The sequence below is a fragment of the Muntiacus reevesi genome, chromosome 4, assembly GCF_963930625.1.
Source record: "Muntiacus reevesi chromosome 4, mMunRee1.1, whole genome shotgun sequence".
In the NCBI taxonomy this organism is placed as follows: Eukaryota; Metazoa; Chordata; class Mammalia; order Artiodactyla; family Cervidae; genus Muntiacus; species Muntiacus reevesi.
In genome coordinates, this window is record NC_089252.1 from 107,383,528 (window position 1) to 107,399,822 (window position 16,295).

The following is a 16,295-nucleotide window of genomic DNA, read 5'->3' on the forward strand; positions in this document are numbered from 1 at the left end:
CTTGAAAGAATGAAAATCAGTATTTCACAATCTTTTCAGAGAATTCTCATCTCTGGCCTCCCACTTCCCTTCAGACTGGCTGATTCTTCAAGGAAGGGGATTTGGAATATGTCCTTTTCATTGAATTTGGGGAAATGGAGAGGGAAAACAAACCTGGCTCACCCTGTAGAAGGCAAGACCAAAGGAACCCACACTCTCCTCTCTACCCTCCCATGCCCCCAGGTGGAGAAGGAAGGTGTTCTTACATGAGGACTGCCTTGTCCAGGGACTGAGGTTCAGGAGTGCCCCAAAACCTAAAATATGAACTATCTAAGAAATCCAAAGCTAGTCCCCGACTGTTACACTTGGGAACACCAGATGGTTCAGGCCTGCCTGGACTGACCCACTCTGCTTGGAGTCACCCTTCAAGTATCAGAAAGGACCCACACTGGTGATAAAATACTCCCAGACTCCCTGAAGGTAACGTGGCCCCCCATCTTAGCTCATAAATTACTTGCTGGCATTCCTGTTAAACAAGTTGGCATTTGTTTACAAGTGAAAGACACCCTAACCAGGGAAGTCGAGGGAAGTCAGATGGGCCAGTGGAAGAGGAACTAAGGGAGAACGTACCTGCTCAACAAGGAGAAGGCAGCCTTGTGACTGTCAAGTTGTGAACTCAAGCAAATAAATGTTTTGTAAAGTTTTTAAAAGTAACTTAGAAGCACCCTGGTAAAATACTATTGCCACCCCACCCTATTCCCCCAACTAATAAACCAAGAGGAAAATCAGTGCCCTGACCTGAAAGTTTCCTATAAAGACACCACTGCCTTCTGCCCAACAGACTGCGGAGGCTGGAGAAACTGCCCTCCTGCTCACCCTGAACCCTGAGTGGTGGTCCCATGGGCCTGGAGCTGGGATCATGCACTTGGCTACTGGGAGGGGATAATTCAACCTGTGTGGCTTTCTGCTTCTAGGAGTCCCCCTCCCTGCCAACTGTCCTTTTTACCCAGGAACTTGCTGAACCTGATTGCAAGTCCTCAGGCCTTCGGAGCCTGGCTGGGCAGCCACCCCGCTGCTCAGAGGTAGTGCTGAAAATCCCTGATTCAGGAGCTGGAGGACAGGCATGCTGGCCACTTCTGAAAGCTCAGAGGATTTCCGGCCCTGCCACACTCCAGCCTCACTCCTCTATCAGCTTGTCTCTCAACACATGGCTGCCTGGGCCCGGGGAGGAAGGTGGTGAGGGCAGTCCCTCTGGCTCCAACCCCCCACTCAAGCTCCAGAGACTAGGAGACCACTGCAGATTCATGCACCACGGGCCTCCTGCAGGGCATGGGGTATGTTAAGAGTGGAGGGGAGCGAAGGGTCAGAAATAAAAACGATGGACGGGAAATCCAAAGTAGAGGAGGAGGCAGGGTTGGCCCAAGGGAGCCTGGCAGTGCACCCTGGGCGTGCAGTTAGGCTGTCCCATGCCTGTGCCAGCAGGTTGGCCTCGCCAGCCCCTCAGGGGCACACTCCTGGGTGGAAGAGCAGGCAGGTGGGCAGGCATTTGTGCAAAATGGCTTGTAGCCCCCTTGTCCACCTGTGACATAGTCCACGTGGTCCCTGCAATCCCTGAATACAACCATGAGCTCTTCTGTCTATGCAGCAAAGGAAGAGGTCCCTAGTGCAATTTCCATTCTGTGCATTGCTGCCCTGGGGGGAGGGCCTGGGCTTCTGCCCCAGGGGCCCCGCGAATCAGTTCTGTAGTGCAGTACCTCCATCTAGCTCCATGTGGTCTGAAACTGCAGGAGGAAGACAGCATCTACTGCACAAAGGAAAGAGGAAAACCCATAGAAACGGAAATGTAGAAAATGAAATAAAAAGAGAAGCCACAACACTTCATGCTGCTGTGGCCTCTGCACATGGCAACACACGAGTTCACGGCAGTAGAACAACGTAGACTCGGGGCGGTTCTCTCCTGAGTGCCAGGCCTCTCGGACTCTCTGCGGGGGGACTTGCTTTTCTGACCCGGGGTGGTTGGGCAAGCCGCTCACTGACGGTGGTGTCCCAGCTGCCTCCCTGCCCCTCACTGTTCCCCTCGGCTGTGCTCCCAGGCCATGCGTGCCTGCTCTTCCTTGGTGCTCCCGGGAGGCAGCGAGGCCTTGCGATGCAGGCCCCGAGGCCTCTCGGCCTCCTCTCGCAGCAGCACACCCTCGTCGTGCTCCAGGGCTGGCAGGCGGGGGTGGTAGGGCTTGGGTGGCAGCGCAGGTGGGTCCATGGGGTCCTGAGGGATGACACATCCCGGGGCCGAGTGGCTTCGGCACGGCTGTGCCTTGATGGAGTCCAGGACTGCGGACTCGGAGAGGCTGTAGTGGACGGGGAGGTAGGGTGGCTCAAGGTCTTCGTCAGCGTTCCAGGCCTGGCTTGGCATGGAGTCCATGGTGTCGGTTCGAGGAGGGGCCTCCGAGGAGTGCCCAAAGTTACTCTCGCTCAGGGAAGACACGCCGCTGCTGGCACTGCCAGACAGCGTAGAGTTGCTGCCATCCAGGCCCGACTGGGGGCTGGTTGGGGAGGCTGGGATGGGGTGCAGGGGCGACTGAAAGAGAAGGGGGCAGTGTGAGAATCCCTCTTTCCAGACAGGCTGACATACCTGCCACAGGATGAGAAGACCAGGAGTCTCCTATGTTAATAAACTTTAATACTCATCAACAGCATGTTTCTCGCTTCGCCATCAGCAAGCCCCTGCCTTCTCCCTGGCCCCAGCAAGCCTATGGTGCCCTAGAATCACCTGCATTTCTGTGGGCCCAAAATGGCCCTGCCTTTGTGCCCCATGAAGCCAGGTCCCAGGCTTCTGGCTGTGGCTCTAGGGTCACAGACAGAAGGGCTGGGTCTGCAGGCCCGTCGGGGAGGGCAGAAAGAACCCTAGTGGGCCATGGACCAGATGAGTGCCTTCTACTGCTAGAATCTGTAACAGTCTTTTCCAATTTGCAGAAAAATTAATGAGTTTCGCATAAAGGTTTGGTATCTGATGCTTCTTGTTTTGATTTGACTCCAGTTTAAAGTGCTCTACGACTTCCCACAGTTAACATTTGCTCACATTGTGAACTATGGTGTGTTGATACCTACACCCTGGCTTCTCACTGCTCTTTGCGCACACACTGGGTACCGTGTGTTGCTGTCTGCAGGACCCTCTGACCTCCCCACCCCCATCACATCTGTTACAGGACACGTGCGTCACCTGTACCCCAAGTATGTCTCTCGACAGCCCCAGCTTCTGTCAGGCTGGACTGTCGGGAGGAACAGGGCAGGCAGACCTCAGGGGTCTCTCCCCTCACAGCCTGGGGGCTGTCGCCTCAGAACATTACCTTGCGCAAGGTCCGGGCGGGGAGTGCTGGGGGGGTGTCACCCAAGGGGTGGTGGAAGGCGTCGAAGTGTAGGGAGTAATGACCTGCAGAGGACACAGAAGCGGAGCCTCAGCTGGGCCCTTCTCGGGCTGCATCACAGCAGAGCTGCCGGGCCAACTGCACGGACAGGAGTCTCCCGCGACCCCTTGGCACTGGTGGCCACGGGAAAATCTCTCTTCACTGACGTTCTCCAAAACACAGGCTGCTGGAGTAAAGACACCCGTGCCACACAGGAGATGGAGAAGTCCGAGCACATCAGAGCCCACAGAATACAGACCACAGACAGCAGCGGCCCTCTGCCTGCTGTGGGCGATGACAGCCTGAGGAGTCTCACGCTGGGCACAGTCACTTCCGACGTCTTCAGCCTCCGCGCTCAGAAAGGCCTTACTGAGTGTACCTGCTGCACCTGGAGACCTCACTGACCCCAAGGCTGTGGTGGGGGGGTTCTTTACTCAGCGGAGTCGGCTGGTCGTCTCAGCCCGGGGGGCTCCTGCCCTCACCCCTGAGCAGGATCTGAGACTGGGGACTACCTGGGGGACCCGCTGGAGGTCTTCTTACCATGCAGCAGGCTTCGGGGAGGCACTGGGGGGGCCAGGATGCACCCCGTGTGGGCAGACAGGAAGGGCTGGGCCTCTCGGGCTCCGCTATCCAGGCTCCAGCTGCTGGGGGCTGCTGGCACCGCTGAAGGGCGAAAACAGATGGCATGAAGGGAGGTTACTTCTCGAGCCAGCCTCTGAGGGGGGAAGTCCTCTACTACCGCCTGGGACTTCTCCAGGTATGAACTTGGTACAGCACACGGGCATGGCATGCCAGCTCCTGAGACAGAAAACACTGGCCAAGCAAGACATGCTGGTGGCCCACGGGGAGAGTGGCCGGGGCAGGCGCCACTGAAGAGGATGTCTACTGAGTCAGCTGCTGTCTGAAAAGTGCTTGGCAGGAGGCAAGCCAAGAGGAAGGAAGAGCAAGGAGGCAGCCTCCTGGCCTTGCCAGGAGGAGAAAAGAACAAAAGAGGTGAGGAGCGTGGAACAGGCTGGTAAGACTGACAGAAGAGAGGGAGAGGGAGAGGGAGAGTGCAGGTGGGTGAGCACGTGCGAGAACAGGTGTGCCTGCGCACTCCTGCCGCTTCTGACCGAAGTCAAGAGTCAGGGCTCTCCTAGGGCCTGGCCCCATGGGGAAGCAGGGAGCAGGATGGGGGCGGCAGCAGAAGATGCCTGTGTCCACAGCTGGTGCACGGCCTGGGCCCTTAAAAGAGCCTGTGGTAAACTACAAGCTCTGCCCACCTCTGCTGCTTCTGAGCCCACTTGCTGGGCCTGGGATGCTCGGGAGTTTTCTAGGCAGGACTGGTATTCATACGGTGCCTGCTGCGGCAAAGAATATGAAGCCAGGGGTCAGGCTGGGTCCAGCAGGGACCTCTGCTTCCAGAGAGGAGGGAGGGCGGTGGAGCCCCTGGGTGCTTTGAAGCATACAGAGGCCCAGTTACTGGCCCCCACATGTCATGGATGCCGTGGATAGAGTGGGCCCTGGACGAAAAGTAACACAGAGTGTCCATCTGTGGACGGGAAGGAGTTCAGGGCTGGAACAGTGGCCCTTCAGCGATAGCTGAGGTGAAGGACTTTGTAGGAGGGAAGGGGAAAGGAGGAATGGCCGGACCTCGGGGTCTGAGGAGCAGCAGCAGATATGTGAATGCCACTGGTCAACTGCTAGAGAACCACTGCCACTGATGAGAACTATGTCCTTTTTCTGACGGAGCTCTCAGTATTGAGAGACAAGCGGCTGACCCACTGGCTTTGTTTTGAGGCAGTCACAGCTTAAAGGGGGCGTTGAGGAGGCTGGGGACTGGACTTTTCCCACTCCAGGTCCTGAGTGGGGAATGCAATGCCATTGCCTAAAGGGCACCTCAGAGGGTCTGGGAAGGAAGGAGCCTGTCCTTTCAGGAGGATGTGGCCAGGAGGGGCTGGGCCCCACATGGTCGAAGGATGAGGTGCTGGGAGATGTCCACCCTGGTCCTCCTCTCTGGTGAAGAACGTCAGACTAGAACTCAGCTGCCTCACAGCCTCCCGTCTCAGGAACGTGGCTCAGTCTCACAGACTGGCTGACAGCGGCGGGGGTGGAAGGGAGGAGAGGCAGTGACTGGGTGGACAAGCATTCTGTCTGGTGAGTGCCAGATGGATTCCACCAGAAAGCCTCCCCCAGACAGCCTGAGCCACCCTGAGATCAGGACAGGCCTACTCTCATACAGGCTCTCCCCAAGATGCAGCAGGAGCTTCCTGGTCCTCAGCACTGAGGCGCCCTCTCCTGCAAAGGAAAAGTTCCATCTCCACGAAAAGCCATCACACCTCGAGGAGTAAGAAGCTTGAAGGCGACAATAAAAAGGAACCACAGACCTCCAGAATACAGAAAGCCCACTCCAGACACAGCAATCTAAACAAGATGAAAAGGCAAAGAAATACCCAACAGGTAAAGGAACATGAAAAAACTCCACCAAGTCAAACAAAAGAGGATGAGATAGGGAATCTACCTGAAAAAGAATTTAGAATAATGATAATAAAAATGATCCAAAATCTTGAAAGCAAAATGGAGTTACAGATAAATAGCCTGGAGACAAAGATTGAAAAGATGCAAGAAATGTTTAATAAAGACCTAGAAGAAATAAAAAAGAGTCAATTAAAAATGAATAATGCAATGAATGAGATCAAAAACACTCTGGAGGGAACCAAGAGTAGAATAACGGAGACAGAAGATAGGATAAGTGAGGTAGAAGATAGAATGGTGGAAATAAATGAAGCAGAGAGGAAAAAAGAAAAAAGGATCAAAAGAAATGAGGACAACCTTAGGGACCTCTGGGACAATGTGAAACGCCCCAATATTCAAATCATAGGAGTCCCAGAAGAAGAAGACAAAAAGAAAGGCCATGAGAAAATACTCGAGGAGATAATAGCTGAAAACTTCCCTAAAATGGGGAAGGAAATAGCCACCCAAGTCCAAGAAACCCAGAGAGTCCCAAACAGGATAAACCCAAGGCGAAACACCCCAAGACACATATTAATCAAATTAACAAAGATCAAACACAAAGAACAAATACTAAAAGCAGCAAGGGAGAAGCAACAAATAACACACAAAGGGATTCCCATAAGGATAACAGCTGATCTATCAATAGAAACCCTCCAGGCCAGAAGGGAATGGCAGGACATACTGAAAGTAATGAAAGAGAATAACCTACAACCTAGATTACTGTACCCAGCAAGGATCTCATTCAGATACGAAGGAGAATTCAAAAGCTTTGCAGACAAGCAAAAGCTGAGAGAATTCAGCACCACCAAACCAGCTCTTCAACAAATGCTAAAGGATCTTCTCTAGACAGGAAATGCAGAAAGGTTGAATAAACGTGAACCCAAAACAACAAAGTAAATGGCAACGGGTCCACACCTATCAATAATTACCTTAAATGTAAATGGGTTGAATGCCCCAACCAAAAGACAAAGATTGGCTGAATGGATACAAAAACAAGACCCCTATATATGCTGTCTACAAGAGACCCACCTCAAAACCAGAGACACATACAGACTAAAAGTGAAGGGCTGGAAAAAAATATTTCACGCAAACGGAGACCAAAAGAAAGCAGGAGTCGCAATACTCATATCAGATAAAATAGACTTTCAAATAAAGGATGTGAAAAGAGACAAAGAAGGACACTACATAATGATCAAAGGATCAATCCAAGAAGAAGATATAACAATTATAAATATATATGCACCCAACATAGGAGCACCGCAATATGTACGGCAAATGCTAACGAGTATGAAAGAGGAAATTAATAGTAACACAATAATAGTGGGAGACTTTAATACTCCACTCACAACTATGGATAGATCAACTAAACAGAAAATCAATAAGGAAACACAAACCTTAAATGATACAATGGACCAGCTAGACCTAGTTGGTATTTATAGGACATTTCACCCCCAAACAATCAACTTCACCTTTTTCTCAAGCGCACACAGAACCTTCTCCAGAATAGATCACATCCTGGGCCATAAATCTGGTCTTGGAAAATTCAAAAAAATTGAAATCATTCCAGTCATCTTTTCTGACCACAGTGCAGTAAGATTAGATCTCAATTACAGGAAAAAAATTGTTAAAAATTCAAACATATGGAGGCTAAATAACACACTTCTGAATAACCAACAAATCATAGAAGAAATCAAAAAAGAAATCAAAATGTGTATAGAAATGAATGAAAATGAAAGCACAACAACCCAAAACCTATGGGACACTGTAAAAGCAGTGCTAAGGGGAAGGTTCATAGCATTACAGGCTTACATCAAGAAACAAGAAAAAAGCCAGATAAATAACCTAACTCTACACCTAAAGCAATTAGAGAAGGAAGAAATGAAGAACCCCAGGGTTAGCAGAAGGAAAGAAATCTTAAAAATTAGGGCAGAAATAAATGCAAAAGAAACTAAAGAGACCATAGCAAAAATCAACAAAGCTAAAAGCTGGTTTTTTGAAAAAATAAACAAAATTGACAAACCATTAGCAAGACTCATTAAGAAACAAAGAGAGAAGAACCAAATTAACAAAATAAGAAATGAAAAGGGTGAGATCACAACAGACAACACTGAAATCCAAAGGATCATAAGAGACTACTACCAGCAGCTCTATGCCAATAAAATGGACAACTTGGATGAAATGGACAAATTCTTAGAAAAGTATAACTTTCCAAAACTGAACCAGGAAGAAATAGAAGATCTTAACAGAATCATCACAAGCAAGGAAATCGAAACTGTAATCAAAAATCTTCCAGCAAACAAAAGCCCAGGACCAGATGGCTTCACAGCTGAATTCTACCAAAAATTTAGAGAAGAGCTAACACCTATCTTACTCAAACTCTTCCAGAAAATTGCAGATGAAGGTAAACTTCCAAACTCATTCTATGAGGCCACCATCACCCTAATTCCAAAACCAGACAAAGATGCCACAAAAAAAGAAAACTACAGGCCAATATCACTGATGAACATAGATGCAAAAATCCTTAACAAAATTCTAGCAAACAGAATCCAACAACATATTAAAAAAATCATACACCATGACCAAGTGGGCTTTATCCCAGGAATGCAAGGATTCTTTAATATCCGCAAATCGATCAACGTAATACACCACATTAACAAATTGGAAGATAAAAACCATATGATTATCTCAATAGATGCAGAGAAAGCCTTTGACAAAATTCAACACTCATTTATGATTAAAACTCTCCAGAAAGCAGGAATAGAAGGAACATACCTCAACATAATAAAAGCTATATATGACAAACCCACAGCAAGCATCACCCTCAATGGTGAAAAATTGAAAGCATTTCCTCTGAAATCAGGAACAAGACAAGGATGCCCACTCTCACCACTACTATTCAACATAGTGTTGGAAGTTTTGGCCACAGCAATCAGAGCAGAAAAAGACGTAAAAGGAATCCAGATAGGAAAAGAAGAAGTGAAACTCTCGCTGTTTGCAGATGACATGATCCTCTACATAGAAAACCCTAAAGACTCTTCCAGAAAATTACTAGAGCTAATCAATGAATATAGTAAAGTTGCAGGATATAAAATTAACACACAGAAATCCCTTGCATTCCTATATACTAACAATGAAAAAACAGAAAGAGAAATTAAGGAAACAATACCATTCACCATTGCAACAAAAAGAATAAAATACTTAGGAGTATATCTACCTAAAGAAACAAAAGACCTATACAGAGAAAACTATAAAACATTGATGAAAGAAATCAAAGAGGACACAAACAGATGGAGAAACATACCGTGTTCATGGATTGGAAGAATCAATATTGTCAAAATGGCTATTCTACCCAAAGCAATCTATAGATTCAATGCAATCCCTATCAAGCTACCAACGGTATTTTTCACAGAACTAGAACAAATAATTTCACAATTTGTATGGAAATACAAAAAACCTCGAATAGCCAAAGTAATCTTGAGAAAGAAGAATGGAACTGGAGGAATCAACCTGCCTGACTTCAGACTCTACTACAAAGCCACAGTCATCAAGACAGTATGGTACTGGCACAAAGACAGAAATATAGATCAATGGAACAGAACAGAAAGCCCAGAGATAAATCCACGAACCTATGGACACCTTATCTTTGACAAAGGAGGCAAGGATATACAATGGAAAAAAGACAATCTCTTTAACAAGTGGTGCTGGGAAAACTGGTCAACCACTTGTAAAAGAATGAAACTAGAACACTTTCTAACACCATACACAAAAATAAACTCAAAATGGATTAAAGATCTAAATGTAAGACCAGAAACTATAAAACTCCTAGAGGAGAACATAGGCAAAACACTCTCTGACATAAATCACAGCAAGATCTTCTATGACCCACCTCCCAGAATATTGGAAATAAAAGCAAAAATAAACAAATGGGACCTAATGAAACTTAAAAGCTTTTGCACAACAAAGGAAACTATAAGTAAGGTGAAAAGACAGCCCTCAGATTGGGAGAAAATAATAGCAAATGAGGAAACAGACAAAGGATTAATCTCAAAAATATACAAGCAACTCCTGAAGCTCAATTCCAGAAAAATAAATGACCCAATCAAAAAATGGGCCAAAGAACTAAACAGACATTTCTCCAAAGAAGACATACAGATGGCTAACAAACACATGAAAAGATGCTCCACATCGCTCATTATCAGAGAAATGCAAATCAAAACCACAATGAGGTACCATTACACGCCAGTCAGGATGGCTGCTATCCAAAAGTCTACAAGCAATAAATGCTGGAGAGGGTGTGGAGAAAAGGGAACCCTCTTACACTGTTGGTGGGAATGCAAACTAGTACAGCCACTATGGAAAACAGTGTGGAGATTTCTTAAAAAACTGGAAATAGAACTACCATATGACCCAGCAATACCACTTCTGGGCATACACACTGAGGAATCCAGATCTGAAAGAGACACGTGCACCCCAATGTTCATCGCAGCACTGTTTATAATAGCCAGGACATGGAAGCAACCTAGATGCCCATCAGCAGATGAATGGATAAGGAAGCTGTGGTACATATACACCATGGAATATTACTCAGCCGTTAAAAAGAATTCATTTGAATCAGTTTTAATGAAATGGATGAAACTGGAGCCCATTATACAGAGTGAGGTGAGCCAGAAAGATAAAGAACATTACAGTATACTAACACATATATACGGAATTTAGAAAGATGGTAACGATGGCCCTATATGCAGGGCAGAAGAAGAGACACAGAAGTACAGAACAGACTTTTGAACTCTGTGGGAGAAGGGGAGGGTGGGATGTTTCGAAAGAACAGCATGTATATTATCTGTGGTGAAACAGACCACCAGCCCAGGTGGGAGGCATGAGTCAAGTGCTCGGGCCTGTTGGGCTGGGAAGATCCAGAGGAATCGGGTGGAGAGGGAGGTGGGAGGGGGGACCGGGATGGGGAATTCGTGTAACTCTATGGCTGATTCACATCAATGTATGACAAAACCCCCTGAAAAATAAAAAAAATAATAATTTAAAAAAAAAAGAAGCTTGAAGGCACGTCTGGGCAGTTTCCCCAAAGGGGCTCTGACAGCCTGAGTGCTCATGTGCACATCCTGGCCCTAGAAGAAGAGTGGGACTGCACAAATTCACCCACAAGCACCCAAAGTAAACAGCAGGCAGGAACGCTAGAGGGGAAGAAAGCTGGTAAGGCTGCAGTGGTTTACAAAAGGCACCCGCCAGAGTCACTCCACGTCAACCAGAAACCATCCAGCTTACCCTAGGCCTCCTGTTGACCAGTGAGGCCAGTGAACCTCTGCCATACAGCACCAGGGCTTCCTGGGTGGCTCAGTGGTAAAGAACCTGCCTGCCAATGCCGGAGATGCAAAAGATCAAGGGTTTGATCCCTGGATCGGGAAGATCCCCTGGAGAAGGAAATGCAACCCACTCCAGTATTCTTGCCTGTATAATCCCATGGACAGAGGAGCCTGGCAGGCAACAGTCCATGGGGTTGCAAAGAGTCGGCCGTGAGTGAGTATGCACGCACACACACCAGTGCATAGGGGTTAGTGGAGAATCTCAGATGCAGCACCTATCCTAGGAGAAGAGCAGCGATGCCCGCTGTGTCCTGGCCTTTTCTCTCTCTGCTGTGGACCACCACCAGTCTGAGGTCCCCTGTGCACGGCAGCCTTGAGGGTCAGCTGGCCTGGTCTGGGAGCCACTGCCTGGGAAAGAGATCCATGAAGGTGAGAAGTGGAGCCCTCGTGGGACTCAAGATCCCGACGATGAGAGAATGGTGAGAAGTGCCCACAGCTCCTGCTCTGAAGGAGCCAGCAGAGACCTGGGGAGTTATAACTCTGGCTCTGGGTCCCCCAAGGCAAATGTCTAGCCCACTGCCTACTAAGCTCTGGCCTGTGGCTCAAATGCGCTTGCTCTGGGCTCAGCCTTGGCTCTGAGACAACCCTCTTTCCTCCCCACACACAGTGGGTGGGCATATCCGGGCTTCTTGCTGCAGCTCGGTCTGAAGCCTGAAGCTCATCTGGGTCTGGTGGGTGTCAGGTCCTGGTCTGGCCGCCAGCACCCACTTGAGCTCTGAGCCCGTCTGCTAGATCTGAGTTCTGAGTTCTTGGCTAGATCTGTGACTACTCCACAACTCAGGCAAAGAGAAGCCGCTGTGGTTCCCGGCCTTCAAAGCCACAAGAGCGCTCGGTTTGGGGGCACAAGTACAGGGGTCCAGGAAAGCCACGTGTTTTGGGGATGTGCAACTCTGAGGCTAAGAAGGCGTCTTCAGCCAGAATCTTATCTCCACGCCCGCTGTGGTCGAGCGCCCGGCACTGAGGCCTCCCAGGCACCGAGGTCATGGAGCCGGGTATGGTCTCAAACGGGATGGGGAGACGCGTCCTCCACGCTGAGCAAGGAAGGAGCAGTGACAGTGGGGACAGCAGACAGCAGACGGCACGTGGTGAGGAGGTGTGATGACCACATGACAGCAGCTTTGGAGGGACACGTCCTGATGGGCCAGCAGGTCGTACTGCTAGGGCCTAAGAGTGCCCTCAAGTTACCAGGCGGAGGAGGGGGAGGGGGGACCTGCAGGGAGAGGGGCCGATATGCTTGGCCTGCTTGCGCGTGGCAGGTGGGCTGCGCATAGGCCCCACACGGGCACTGTCCTGTGTTAAAAGGAACTCAGGTCTCCATGTCTGGGACTTTGGGCTGGGGTTTTATGGGCCCAAGTCTGGTTCTTCCATCAGCTGGCTGGAGCAGAACGTGGAGCAGAACGTAGATTAGAACTCCACTCTTTGTAACCAGCCTCTGTTCTAAGTATTGCCTGATTTCGTGGTACAGCTGATGGACTTGCAGCGTGGAAGAGGGATGCTTAGCTGTTGCGGGCCTGGGTGGCTAAGGAGGACTGAAGTCCCGCAGGATGCCTGGGACTGTCTCTGGGAAATTCACTTTGCCATGACCTGTCCTTCTCATTATTCCTGGGGACGTGCTCGGCCACAGGTCTGTTCTGAACAACAAGGAGAGGTCCACGTGGGCCTGAGTGGAGAGGGACCAAAGCCACAAGGCTTGCTGAGTTCTGGGGCTGGTGGGGAGGAGCCCTGGGGAGTGGGTGCCCACTGAGTTTCCATGAAGGCGAGCTCAGGGCAGGTGGCAGCTGGGGGCATCTCAGAGGGTGGGCCCTGGGGAGCCGGAGACACAAACGAACAAGATCTAGACCTCAGCACCAAGCCAAACATGGATTAAATGATGAACACAGGAACTGGTCAGGACTCTGGACAGACAGACTGGCCTGGGTGTTAAAAGTATGGCTCAACCTTGGCCAGCTGGTGCTCGGGGACAAGAGTCAGACGCTCAGAATGGGGACAGACAGGAGAGGCTGCCACCTGGGAAGAGGAATCGTACCTTTTTCGGCCACAGACAGATTGGGATCACTGCAGGGTTTGCAGGCTCCAACCACTTGCTGGAACAGGGCCCGCTGGAAGTTTGGCAGCTGAGGGAAGGAGAAACGTATCAAAAGGTGACAACAATCAGTTACATCTTGGGGGTGTCATGGGCCCCAGGAGCCAGGGCATTCTAGGATCAGACCAGGAAAATCAAAGCAGTGGGACAGTTCATGCTTGAGATGTGCTGAGAATGTCAGGCTGGTTGGAACACTGTCCATGCTGTCTGGCTCCGAGTCCTTCCCTGTGCAACTGTGCAGTGTCTGGGGCTCCCCTACCACCCCCCGCGTCTGGCTGGGCTCCAGGCTGTCCCGCACATGGCCAACAAGGACACTAGCACCTGAGGGCATCTAACTGCATCCTCCTGTCCTGCCAGCAGACCCATGGGTAGGAAGCATACAGGGACCTGTCGCACCCCTGAGCCCTGGCAGGTCTGGCCTCCTAGAGACGCCCCGCACGCACATCCCCCTGTGAGGGGAAGGGCAGCACTCAGGCCTGAGGTCATAGACATGGCCCGCTGTTCCGTGGGTAGCTGCCAGGCAGACCTGTTCCTTCCACCTGGCAGAATTGCCCAGGCACAGGGAGCTGAGAAGGTCCTGGCACTCTGGGACTGGGTAACGGTCACTGGAGATGACCCTCATGGCCCCCGAGAGAAGGGCAGGGTAGACTGGATGGGGGAAGGAGCTGCAGCTTCTTATTCAAGGCCCCATATGAGACATCTGCAGAGCTCTGCAAATTGTGAGGGGAGGGTCCCAGCGGGAAGAGAGGGGCTTCGGGCAGACGGATGGACAGACGGATGGATGCATGGATGGATGGATGGATGGATGGATGGAAGAGGCAGAGCTTGCCCCTCTAGGGATGTCCTTCATGCACACATGGAGGAAGGCCAGTCTCTAGATCCATGTCTGCCACTGCCTTCTCTGGACAGAAAAGAACCAGTTTTCTCTGCTAGGTTGTTTTTAGATGAGGAGTTCAGGAGGCTGGCCAGAAGGACAGATAGCCACACAGACAGTAGTGGGTCTAACCCCACCGCCATTCTGCCCGTAGCTGTACTCTGTCTGGACTGAGTACAGATGCTGGTCCCCACATTCACTGCTGCTCCCATCCAGGAGGGTCTTCACGGCAGCATGAGGGAGGCATAGACAATGCAGAAAGCCTAGCGAGTGCAATGAGGGGTGTTCAGGCCAGCACAGTCGCAGCAAAGGGGGCGGTCAGTGGGCTGGCTCCTTACCTGTCCGTTCTCCAGGATGGCTGCTGGATACATGGCGCTGCTCGGGCGGTCCCGGGGCGTGGGCAGCAGCAGCATCATTTCCCGGGCATGGCGGTACTTATCTGGCAGAGAGGGAGAGCCTGTAACCAAGTGAGAACAATCACGCACAGATGACACGCCACAGACGGAGGGCCCAGAGGGCATGCATCCCGGGGAGCCAGCGACCCAGGGTCGGCGTCCCCTTGCAGCTGGGGTGAGGATGAGCGCGGCAAGCACAGGAGGAGTGGAGTGGGGCCTGGTGGTTAGGTGGTGGTGGGGGAGGAGGGGGCTGCACTGGGCATCCCAGCCGAGGCAGGCACATTGCAGACTAGGGTGATGTGGACTCGCTGACGTGGCCCCGTGTCCCTGCTCCGGGGCAGATCGTGAGGAGAGCTGGGGGTTGGAGTTGGGGCCCTGGGAGCCCTGCGTCTCCGACACTCAGGGGAAATGGGGGTGGCCTGGGTGTTGGGCTCTCTCAGGGCCCAAGCGTGGGCCCAGGACAGCTTGCAATGGAGCCATCACACAGAAACAGACACACTCAGGTAACAGAGAGGCACGGTTTTTACTGGACACGGTTTCCACACACTTACCTCCTCCAGATACCACTGGCCCTGTCTCAGCTGGCCCCTACCACCTTTCCCCAGATTCCAGGCCTCCTGTGCCTGGCCTCTGCCTTCCTGGCCATCTTACTCAGACTCAGCCCAAGTGGCTCGGGGCCCGGGGCCCTGCACACAGGGGACTCTCCGGGGCTCCTCACTCTGAGACTTGCCCTTCAGTGAACGCGGGAGTCATGGAGCTACTCTGGGACTTGTGGGGCCTTAACCCAGGCTCCTGAGTTGACTTGGTTCGTGCTCTTCGCTTATGAGATCCCCTCAGGACTGAGGGGCTGTTACAGAAGCCAGATGTGGTGTGGCTTAGTCCCCATCGATGCAGGCCATGGTCACACACCCAGGAACCTGTCAACCAGCGGTCTTCAAGGGGACCTTCCACAGAAGTGGTGAGAAGAAACTTGCAGGCTTCCCTTGGGAATATATAATTTAGAAGGCCCTCCAAATGTGCATCTCATTGTACCAGACAGCGGCATGTCCATGTCAAACTAGTGTGGTCTTCCGGATCCCTCATGGGAGGGTCAACTGGACTGCAGTCCTGTCAACTTGTCTGCTGGCAGCCTGGCAGCCTCTGGCTGGCTCAAGTGGGTAAACTCCCTCTGTGTGGTTTCTCTTAGTGAAGCTCCTCTAACATGGTGAACCTGCAGCTCTGCAGGCTCTGCGTGGGCCTTCTTGTGGGGGTGCCCTCTAGGCATTGTCAGGGCACAACTGAAAAGGTGGCCAGGAGTTCTTGAGAAATGCATCTTAAATACTCATTTTAGTCCCAAAGATGAGGCTTAAGTATGTTGAAGAAGTCAGCATACTAGAAACCAATCATGCAGCTATTATTAATGTAAACTTCCTCCATAGCTGGTCTGGGTGATACTGTTTGTGGAGCCTCAGAACTCGCTTTAAGGCCTGGTTTTAAAAACCATCCTTCATTGATAAGGGGATGAGTAAACTACGCTTTAAAAAAAAACAAAAAACAAACTAGGCCTGAATTTCTACTATTTGGTGACTTTTCTCCCCTATCAATATTTTCTTTCAGAACTTGTGCTCTGAGGAAATCTCAAGAAGATGGCTGTGTAAAGAAAAGAGGAAAAGGGTTCCTAATGCCACTGATTTTCACAGTGCCTTCCCAGCA

General features: G+C 50.6%; 1 protein-coding gene across 2 annotated transcripts in view; it reads right to left on the reverse strand.

Moving 5' to 3' along the window:
* Window positions 1-2,037: 2,037 nt before the first annotated feature.
* Window positions 2,038-16,295, reverse strand: part of DOCK3 (dedicator of cytokinesis 3) — a 266,665-nt gene continuing 252,407 nt past the window's right edge. The window contains exons 50-54 of one of the 2 annotated variants that reach the window (XM_065933597.1): window positions 14,547-14,647; window positions 13,278-13,365; window positions 3,921-4,043; window positions 3,324-3,406; window positions 2,038-2,554 (exon numbers count right to left, since the gene is read on the reverse strand). In XM_065933597.1, the coding sequence (XP_065789669.1) occupies window positions 2,045-2,554; window positions 3,324-3,406; window positions 3,921-4,043; window positions 13,278-13,365; window positions 14,547-14,647 (905 nt within the window). In that variant the 3' untranslated portion in view covers window positions 2,038-2,044. Of the gene's footprint in view, window positions 2,555-3,323; window positions 3,407-3,920; window positions 4,044-13,277; window positions 13,366-14,546; window positions 14,666-16,295 lie in introns of both variants that reach the window. The other variant, XM_065933599.1, reaches the window with a different exon arrangement.